General features: G+C 31.3%; 2 protein-coding genes across 2 annotated transcripts; one reads left to right on the top strand and one right to left on the bottom strand.

Moving 5' to 3' along the window:
- Nucleotides 1-5,249: 5,249 nt before the first annotated feature.
- LOC126661551 (uncharacterized) lies at nt 5,250-7,506 on the top strand. Its single transcript, XM_050355405.2, has 2 exons — nt 5,250-6,776; nt 7,090-7,506. Exons 1-2 carry the CDS (start codon nt 5,250-5,252, stop codon nt 7,504-7,506), a joined length of 1,944 nt encoding a protein of 647 aa, XP_050211362.2.
- Nucleotides 7,507-9,268: 1,762 nt separating this feature from the next.
- On the bottom strand, nt 9,269-10,557 carry LOC130014949 (uncharacterized). Its single transcript, XM_056104102.1, has 4 exons — nt 10,396-10,557; nt 10,191-10,314; nt 9,588-10,111; nt 9,269-9,491 (listed from the first exon to the last, which is right to left on the bottom strand). The coding sequence occupies exons 2-4, from the start codon at nt 10,284-10,286 to the stop codon at nt 9,269-9,271; spliced, it is 843 nt and encodes a 280-aa protein (XP_055960077.1). The 5' UTR covers nt 10,287-10,314; nt 10,396-10,557.
- Between the last annotated feature and the right edge of the window lie 988 nt (nt 10,558-11,545).

Genomic DNA, 11,545 nt, shown 5'->3' with positions numbered 1-11,545 from the left:
ATAATAATTTTTTTTTTGTACATTTCTTATTACATTTTGCTTATGATGAGAGTAATATATTCTAAAGTATATTAAAAGTGCATTTAAAAAATAAATGCGCATTCCGTCTTAAAATGATATTATCTTTTTATTTTGTTGTCTTAAAATGATATATTCTAATCATATCAATTGAGTGGATTTAGACGATACAACTATGAAGTACAAACACATTTGACACGGCTCCCCGAGACCATCCAATCCACTGCATTTTTAGAACTTCTAAATTCTAATTACATATGACGAATAAAAAGAATAGTTGAGAGTTATGATGTAATGTGATCTACATCATCAAACTTCATCTCCTAGCGATATTATAAAATTGTGTTTTAGCAAATGTAATGCTAAAATTGGGGGATGAAATCAATACTCCAATTTTTACAAGAGCGTTTACAGAGTCATCTTGTCTGAAGTCTAAGAGAAATGAATGGAAGGGAGAAATTTTCTGATGATATTTGATTTTATTGATAATACTAATAGAGGGCTCAAATATTCGAGATAGTGCAACTCTTGAATCAGATTCAATAATAACACCTTATGTATTCTTAATAACACCTTGCACTTTTTTTTTCATTTATACGCCGACCTTGTAAAAACACCATTTGTACCCAATTTTGAATTTTTAAGTTTCATCCATTTCCAAAAATATTAAATTGTACTTTTTATTTGGAAAAGAGTTTAAAACAATCTTTTATTTTTAACCTATATATTAATTAGTTATTAATAGTATAAAAATACCATCTTTTAAAAAAAAATTAAAATGATAATAATTTTTATTTAATTTTTTAATATTTTCGGAGCCGCCGCCGCCGCCGCTCCTTTTCATCGGAAAAGGAGCGGCGGCTGCTCTTTCTCCGTGAAGAAGGAGCCGAAGCTCTTAATCCAATTTGGAGAAAGAGCGGCCGCTCCTTCTCCAAAAGTGGCGAAGGAGCCGAAGCTCTTTATCCAATTTGGAGAAAGAGCGGCCGTGTAATACCTCAAAATGTTTAATTATCTAATTGGGCCACGTGTCCAGTTTGGACTCGCCAGGGTGGCGAAATCGGGAAGATTTCTGATAAAATTAAAATAAATAAAATTCAAGTAGGTCGGTTTCGGGAAATTAATTATGCGGAAATTACGGTTATATTTCAATTCTAAAATTAGAATTGGAATTAAAAGGAAAAATGTCAAGAAAAACCCAAAATAAAGTGCAGGGACCAAAGTGGTAATTTAGCCACTAGGAATCGAAAATGGAAATTTTAGATTTTGGCAGGAAAGTCTTAATATCAAGTTTCGTATTATTTATCGGAGATAAATAATACGTATAAGTCATAATAAAAGTATTTTAACGATTTAGCTATGGACTAAATCGTACAAAAGAAAAGTTTAAAGGATAAATGATAATAAACAAAAAGAACAAGGACCAAAGTGGCACTTTAGCCGAAATATATAAGGAAGGAAAATATGAATCTGAAGGAAAAAGAAAGATTTAGAGAAGGGGAGAAATTATCGCCGATTACGATCGTTTCGCCGCCGTTTGACGTCTGAATCGAGTGATTTTCACGGCAATTTCTCCAGAATTCCGTTCTCTATCGATCCTAAGCTTTGTCTCAAGGTAAAATTTCGGATTTTTGGTGCTAAAATCAAGTTTTATGGGCTGTTTGTGTGGGATAAATGAATTTGACGATTTTAACCTATTTTAGCGTTTTAATGAAAAACGAGAATACGGGTTTTGTTGGAAGTAACGTTTTGAAGGTGTCGGAAGTGTCGAGATGCGACGAAACTTCCCGGAAACGATGTTTCCGGAGCTGTGCGTGGGACTGCATTCGGTGTGCGAACGCACACTTGCAGTGTGCGAACGCACACTACACTGTGCGGACGCACAGTGCTCGTGTACGCCCGCACAGTGGGTCCACGGGGACCAAATTGGGCTTTTTGCCCTAATTGAACAGGATTTCTGTATTTTTGAATATTAGACCCTGAAGACGATTAAGGACCCCGATAATTTAAAAAGTAAAGTTTTAGTTCGACGTTTTCGATAATTAACGATAACGGGAAACGTTAAGGATATTAAACGTTTCTCGAATATGAGAAGCGGAGTTCGATATATCGTGAATACAATAAAGAAATATCGAGTTTACGGATAACCTAAGAATGAAACTAAAACCTAGAATTATAAAATGTTTGACGTATAACGATACTGGATTAACATCTGCATATTAAACGTTAATTATTATGTATCAGACGTGTTAGCGAGCGGAGAGGTCAGTAGACGTGGGATAGCGAGGGCACATCATTTCATCGACTACGTCATTGATTGGATTGCGGTTTTTGTGAGTTGCACTTTACTTTCGTGTATTATATATTAAAGTTATTTAATATTATATTTTATATATACGTGGTTTGTTTATATGCATCACATTATATATGATTTGAATAAATGTTATATGTTTCTATTAAGTATATATACTAGAACTAGTATGCGATCCGAAGAAACTAGCTACCTATTGGGTGTCAATAGGTTGTGTGATCACCAGTATCGGGTCAGTCTAGTGTGTTTTGCATATAATTCATGATTGATACACGCATGATATGAAATGACATAATATGAATATGAATTTCGAAGTTGGACAATGAATCCGATACGAGTGAGCACTCGACTACGGTGTAGTCTGGAGTCCCCGTATCTAGTGAGTTGGACTCACACTTTGGGATTAAGAGATAGGTCACGATCGACGAGGTAGAGTGTGAACACTCCCGGGTCGGACTATCTGGATCAGTATGATTTGATTATTCGAAAGTTATGTCGCATGCTAGGATATTAGTTTCGTACGGATTAAATACCTGTTTATTATTTTATATTATTGTTTTCTTGAAATGCGATGCTATGTTTTTATAATAATACCGTTAGTAAATGCAAACTCACTCAATATTTTCCCAAATACTGACCCCTCACCTTTGATGTCTTTCAGGTGCTTAGTGTGTGAACTTAGCTAGAAGCCAGTTTTGAAGTCCAGAAGTCAGATGTGTATGTATAGTCTCTGACTTCTGTGAGTGCTGCAGTAGTGGTCCCGCGTCGACAGAGTTGTAGCCTAGACAGCAGTACATTTTGAGTGTACATATTACTTGCTGTTCTGTTTATATGTTTTTAATAGGCTACAGATAGTATGTTTTGTTCACGGCCCCAGATGCCGGTGATATGTTCTATTACACTAATTTTTGTATATAGTACCGCGAGGCCAGTTCGTACAGGGTACGGTAACTAGAGCCCGCGAGGTTTTTGAACAGTTAGTGTAAATATTTGGTTATATGTTATATATGTATATTTGCTTCTGTTGTTTGATGTTATCTGTTTATTATTGCAAAAAATTAATTGTAGTTTGAGGCTTGTTACGGGTTCCGGAGCTACCACTCCCGTTCCCTAACGCCGGCTGCGGCTCAATAATTTGGGTCGTGACAGGCCGCTCCTTCTCCAAAATTGGAGTAGGAGCGGCCGCTCCTTCTCCAAATTGGAAAAGGAGCGGCCGCAGCTTTTCGTTGGTTTCAGATTTTTTTAAAATTTTTAAATTTTTTTTATTTAATAAAATTAATTAATTAATAGGATGTATTTAAATATTTTTAAATTAAAGGATTTGTTTGTATTTTTTAAAATAAAAGAAAGTATGATACAAACTCTTTTCCAAATAAAAAGAGTACAATGTAATGCTTTTGGGTAGGGATAAAACTTAAAACCCCAAAATTAGGTATAAATGGTGTTTTTACAAGGTCAGGGTATAAACGAAAAAAAAACTGCAAGGTGAGGATATTTTAAAGAATGAAGTCTAATATAATTGAAGAATTGCACCTAGAATAATAGATTTAAATGTGTCATTTTAAATATATTGGTCCATCAACATGTTTAGCTAAACGTATTTATATATGGGATTTTTAGACAAATATATATAAAATAAGAAAAGAATCTCACAAATACAATTTGACCAGGACTTATAGAAATTCACGGGTTGACTTTAAAATCTAGCAAAACTATGTTTCCTCTTTCGCATATATACGATTCAATATAAATAGGAAACAAAACCCATGCAAAATCAATCATTCAAAAAGTTAAGAGATTCTGTTAAACTCAAACAACAAATTCTCTCAAAATTCAAAACAGAGCTTCGATTAATCACTGATTAGAACACGATCAATTACAAAATTGATCATCGCGATCAATCACAGTTCAACAGAAAAAGGATAATCAATCAAAACATTGGAGAAAAAGCGATGAATCACGACGACATGTGTTTACCAAACGATTTCGGTGAGTTTGATCAATCACATTTGTGCTAACTTTCAATCTTAATCGTGATTTTTAAACGAGCTGAAATATCATACAAATTTAACTAAAAACAGATAATAATCAGTTAAACAGCTCAAATCAAACTAAATTTAGGTTTTGAATGATTCTCAAAATGTTTAGATGTGTTTATTTAGCTGAAAGATGTGTAAATTGTTAAAATTATGAGTTAAGTTATGTATTATGAGTTAAGTTAAGTTGTGTAAATTGTTTAATAATCAGTTAAACACTTTTAGTATTGTTAGTTTACTAAAAGTGTTCTATGCGTTTGAATATGTTACAATGTGTATGTGTACTGAGTGAATGTGTTACAACGTGTTTGTGCATGAGTGAATTTCAGCTTTTGAGAATTTAGAAAAATTAAACTTACAATATTTTTTTATAAGTTTTCAACAATTATAATTATCACTGTATTTTTAATTTATTTTAATGTACATTTCTTAGTTTAGGTATTCTGTTTATAGATTACGAAAACTTTTATAATAAATTAGGTGCTAGTAAACAGTTAGTAAACTCATAGATTACCACTGGATTTCAACAGTTTAATAGTTTTATAATAAATTAAGTGTTTATTTTATTTTTAGACAACTAATGCTATTTTTATAAGTTTATTGATTTTATATAAATATGATGCAGCAAAAGCAACATTTCAAGGTCTTGTATACTACAATGGAGTATGGGATAAAGATTTAAATTACTCCAACTATAAGGTGAAAGGAATAATAATAAAGGAAGACATAAACTTTCAAAAACTGAAGGAAATGATAGCTGGAATACTGAAGGTAAACCACTGGAAAACAGAGCTGGAAATGAAATATCGCTTAGAAGACAGCTACCAGATTTTAGAAGTTGAAGACAATGACAGCCTACAATTCTACATTGAACTAAAAAAAAGGAAATGCGAGTAACCAAATTTCCTTTGTGTGTTACTAACAAAGTATGCGAAGAACAGTGGCAATCACCGGAACCTGAAAGCTTCAATTCTGCCACAATGATTGAAGGACAGTCAGAAAATATGATCTCCAGTGAAACAACAATGGATATTGTCAAATATGCTGAAATTTTGGGAGAACAGAATAGCAAAGAAGAAGAAAAAGCTGAGAGAACACCAGAAGACATCTCAATGGTCACTGAACCTAGTATAAAGGATATATATGTCGGGCAGATCTTTAAGGATAAAAAGATCATGATAACTAGTTTTTGTTTTTACACAATTGCTAACCACTTTCAATATAAAGTGAGTAAATCATGCCCGAAGGAATATATAGTCAATTGCTTAGACGACAATTGCAAGTGGACTGTAAGAGCCTCAAGAGATGGAAAGACAAGTATGTTTGTTGTTAGAAGAGTGAATAACATCCACACCTGTCCACCAGAAATTAGAATGGAAGACAAACGGCAAGCTACATCATCAATAATTGGGGAATATATAAAAATAAAGTTTTTGGATGTTAAAACAATTTATACCCCATCAGACATAATTGCAGACATACAAAAAGATTTTGGGGTGATTTTGAGTTACAATAGGGCATGGAGATCAAAAGGAAAGGTGCTAGATCAGATTAGAGGTAATCCATGTGACTCATATTCTATTTTGCCAAAATTTCAACATATGCTTTTACAAACTAATCCGGGGTCAGTAGTAGATATACAGACAACCGATGGAAAATTTGAATATGTTTTTATGGCTCTCGATGCATCCATAAAAGGTTGGAAGTACTGTAGGCCAGTGATTGTAGTCGATGCGACATTTTTAAAATCAACATATCGTGAAATGCTATTGACAGCATCCACCCAAGATGGGAATGGTAAGATTTTTCCACTAGCATTTGCTGTTGTTGATTCTGAAAATCATGCTTCTTGGGAATACTTTTTTGCAAAATTACTGGAAACTTTTGGTCGGAGGGCTGGATTGTGTATAGTATCAGATAGGCACGATAGCATATCTGAGGCAGTCAAAAACATTTTTCCAGAAGCAAGTCATGGAATTTGTGCATACCATTTACTAAACAATGTTAAACTAAAGTTCGGAAAGAAAACAAATGCAAAAGCGTTGAGAGAGTGTTTCTATGGAGCTGCAAAGTCTTACTCAGTTCAGTCTTTTGACTATTTCATGGGACAACTAGATGCTATAAATGTTGCAATTCGACCCTATCTGGAAAAAATTGGGGTAAAAAAATGGGCAAGATCACATTGCAAAGACAATAGGTTCTCAACAATGACTTCAAATATAGCCGAATCTATGAATGCAGCTATCAAAGCAGCTAGGGAGTTACCAGTAGCGACACTTCTTGAATATTTGAGATTCTTGACGCAAAAATGGACTTACACGAATAGAAATGCCGCAATCTGTACAATGACTAAGTTGACAAGCAAAGCAGAAAATGATCTCAGAGATAACTATGCAATTTCTTTGAGAATGAAGGTACATTTTTTTCACTCTTTTAGCAATATGTTAGTTAAACCTTAATAGACTATATATATATATATATCTTTGACTTTTTTTATCTTTGCTTCTATGTTTTTAATTATTGTGTTTTATGTTTTATTTTTTTGTATATATGTTTTCTAAACCTATTAATGCTGTTATTATCTGTTTTCACTCTTTTAGTAAACTGTTAGTTGCTAATTAGAGGACTAAATGTTTTATTATTTTTCACTCTTTTACTGACAATGTTCTATTTATAATTTCTAATGTATTCTATAATTAAGTTATAACATGTTTTTTTATAACACAGGCTTCAACATCAGTTACTAATGTGCATGATGGTGAAAAGACATTTATAGTGAATCTGAGAGAAAAGAATTGTACATGTGGCAGATTTCAAATTGATGAGATGCCATGTCCACATACACTTGCAATATTATCCTCACTACACCTAGATCCTTATCAATACTGCTCTAAATTCTTCACCAAAGAGAATCTGCTTGCAATGTATGATGGAGTTGTGTATCCAATGCCAAGTCAAAACAATTGGGATATACCTACTGAAATTGAAAGGATTGAAATACTTCCACCAATAGGAAAGATACCAGCTGGAAGACCAAAAAAAAGAAGAATAAATGGACCATTGGAGACAATTAATCCAAGTAAGTGTGGAAGATGTGATCAAAGAGGACATAACCGAAAGACATGTCGAAATCTACCAAATTAGAATGTTATTTTTCAGTAATTGATTTGTAATAAAACATCATTGAAATTTTTTAGACACTATTATTGTTTGTTTGTGAACAAGTTACATATGTTTACTAATAAAAAACTGATTTTGCATCTGAATACTAATTTACTAAATATTTTAAAAATATACTAAGTAATGTTCTTTTATTAATTTTTATACTCTTTAACAATTTGCATGTATATATATATATATATATATATATTAGTGAGTTAAGGGTTAACTAACATTATATGTACAAAAAAAATTAAATGGTCACTAACAGTTTACTAAAGGTTAACTAACTATTATCTATAGTTTATATATATATATATATATATATATATATATATATATATATATATATATATATATATAGATATTTCAGTGAGTTAAGGGTTAACTAACATATTACTAAAAGAGTGAATATAATAGTTAGTTTACTAAAGTTTAACTAACTATTATCTATCTATATATATATATATATATATATATATATATATATATATATATATATATATATATATATATATATATATATATATATATATATATATATATATATATATATATATATATATATATATATATATCAGTGAGTTAAGGGTTAACTAACATATTACTAAAAGAGTGAATATTATATACAAAAAAGTTAAATGGTAACTAACAGTTTACTAATGATTAACTAACTATTATCTATAGTGTTAAAAATTTATACTAATTAATGTTCTTTTATTAATTTTTATACTCTTTAGCAATTTTTTAGTTAAATCTTAGTTACTTCTTTATCCTTAAATATAGTCAGGAAATCAAAGTGGTAGCTAACAATTTACTAAGGGTTAACTAACATATTACTAAAAGAGTGAATATATATATATATATATAAAAGTTAAATGGTAACTGACTGTTTACTAAGTGTTAACTAACAAAAATTTATACTCTTTTAACGGCTGAATACATAGTTTGACCCCTGAACTTGTACCCTTTTACCCATCTAACCTCCAAATTTAACGTCTCACCTATCGAACCCCTGAACTTGTTAAATAACCCGATTTGACCCCCGAACTTGATAAATACGTAAACATTTAACCCCTCCGTACACAATTTCTTCTAGAACGTTTCAAGTGACAGGTGGACACGAAGGGTTCAATATTTACATATTTATCAAGTTCAGGGGTTAAATCGGATTATTTAACAACTTCAGAGGTTCGATAGGTGAGACGTTAAATTTAGGAGTTAGATAGGTAAAAGGGTATAAGTTCAGGGGTCAAATTATGAATTAAGCCCTCTTTTAACACTATTTTGATCTTTCCATCATAAAAGAGATAAAACACAATAATACAAACATTCAAACTTAAAAAATTTAAAATTATATACAGTCTTCTAAGAGTTAACTAACAAGTTTCTAAAATTTTAAAAAACATTTGAAAAAACATTAGTTAAAGTAAAAAAGCATTCATAGTTTTAGAAAATCTATATAGAAAAAAAAACATAAAATAATCGAAACATATAAGAAAAGGCAAAAATTAAATCACATATTGTTTTCTAAAAGAAAACTAAAAGAAAACTAAAAGGTTGCTAAAAGAGAAAAATTTAGAACAACATTAGTTTAAAGTAAAAGCATTCATAGGTTTAAAAAACCTATATACAAAAAAAAAACACATAATAATCCAAAAACACTAGTTTAACTAAAATTCATGCTATACTAAACTTTTACTGATTCAAACATACCATTAAAAATCCATACTATACTAAACATTTACTAATCTGACACCTTTTTCTTCCCTTTTTTTGTTGCTTTTTCATCGTTCTTCTTCGATTCAATCTCTTCATCACTAACAATATTTTCTGCATTCTTCATCATGCCATATCGGTACAACAGATATGAGAGACGCATCCGATAGCGATTAATATCCAGAGTCAACGGAATAGGTTTATTATGAATCAAATGCTCTGCAAACGCGAGAGTGAACACTCCACAATCACTGTTTAAAAAAAGACTTAATTAATAATCAACAAATGACCTATTTAATGCACAAAAACGCAGATGTATATAAAACTATAAATATATAAATACTTACGTTTCTTGTTTCTCTGGAAGGCTGGAAACAGATACAATATTGAAAGGATCACAAAAATCCTTATTCTGATAAGCAGGAGAGTTGAAATCAATGTCGCTCCTCATTTGATAAATATTCATACGAGTTAAAAACAGAGGAATGAGAACTGAATATTTCGTGGCTGCTTCGATTCCAAGAGCCCTCGACAAAGCTGATTGCATGGAATTATAGACATATATGCATCTCTCTTTAAAGACCAAACGTCCCAAAATCCAATGTTTCTGACTGTTCACGTGTATGGGAAAAAGAACCTCATCCACGTCCTTCCAATGAGTATTGCAAAGAACCTTATCTCCACGAATAAAATCAGCTACATTACCACGCTCACTGACAGTAGATACATCATGCTTCTTCTTTTTTGTATATGCCACATACGTTGCACACATTCTATCGTCAAACAGACAGTCAGTTGTGGTAATTCGCAAACCATCTAACAGCTTATACTTGGCTTTCTTGCGGATGTAATACATAACCACATTGATATGCTGTAAATAAAAGTTAAATGGAAATTAAAACCAAATGTAGTACTTAAACACAATAATAAAACAAGTAAAAAATACTTACAGATGACGTCAAAAATTGACCACTACACTTAATCGCATAAAACCATGATTTTTTCCAAATATGTTCCACTCCAAAATCCATTCTTGGTCGAATCATGTTGTCATTATCTAGATAAAACTTTTTCCTACAAATATCAAAACAAAAAACAGTTAAAATATATTTATAATGCATTAAAATAATAAAACTTAAAAATAGAAAAACGTACTTAAGATCAGGCCTCAGGCCACACTGAATCCAATCTACAAAATCTTGTAGTTCTGCACATTGGATATCTCCATCAACATTGTCGTCAAGAGGATTCAGTTTCTTCACACATTTTATGTTCTCTTTAGCCTTGATAAATGCTAGTGGCTTTGCATAAGGAATTTTGAACTCAGAGGCAATCTTTGAAATTTGCTGCCATTATTATTATTATATCAAATAAAATCACAAAAATAACTGTAAAAACTAATTAGTAGACTATTAGTAACTATTTAGAACCTACTTACTATAACAAAAAAACAGTAAATATAATTGAAATACTACCTCTGATGGACTGCCTCGATACACAGTAATTTCTTTCAAAGACGCCTTCTGCAACTATTTAAAAAAAATTAATTTATAAAAAAACAAAAATAAATTATTATTCACTATTAAATTTTAATAAATACCTCAGAAGCTTCTTTTGCAACTTGACCAGCGGAAGCTTCTTTTGCAACTTGACCAGCGGAAGCTTCTTTTGCAACTTGATCAGCAGCTTGTTGTTCAATACGATCAGCAGCTTGTTTTTCAATACGATCACAAACATAAGCAAGATCATTGAGACAAGCTTCATCAAATATAGATTCATCCTCTAATCCCTCATCAACTTCATAAACCTTCTAAATAAAAACTATATATTAATAACAGTCAAAAAACAAATAAAATGTATATTGTAAACTATTGGTAAACTATTGGTATACTGTTAGTAATTTGTCAAAAAAACTTACTTTAAATCAGAATAAAAGTAATAAACAAATTACCTTGCCAAGAAGACCAGCGTCACTTTCAGCTTTATCAACAGCGTCTATTTGAGCTTTATTGATAGCGTCTCTTTCAGCTTTATCGATAGCACGTATTTCAACTGAGTCAAATGTACTAGAAGTCCCTTGTGTACTTGCTTCAAAAGTATTGAGAGTAGGACGGCTATCAACTAAATCAACCTTAAATTTTTTTTTTAATAAGAATGATAAAAGCACAAGTTAATTAATTAAAAAGTGTAAGGATAATCAATTCTACCTTTCCGCTATCTTTGATATCATTTTCACCCTTTTGCATCACATTAATCCCCTCATCAACTTTCTTTTCAAAAAAAGAATCAACGGAATTAACCTTAA

Source organism: Mercurialis annua, linkage group LG8 (genome assembly GCF_937616625.2).
Source record: "Mercurialis annua linkage group LG8, ddMerAnnu1.2, whole genome shotgun sequence".
NCBI classification, from domain to species: Eukaryota; Viridiplantae; Streptophyta; class Magnoliopsida; order Malpighiales; family Euphorbiaceae; genus Mercurialis; species Mercurialis annua.
The sequence above is the reverse complement of the archived record's forward strand: the minus strand, read 5'-3'. Positions and strand labels throughout refer to the sequence as shown.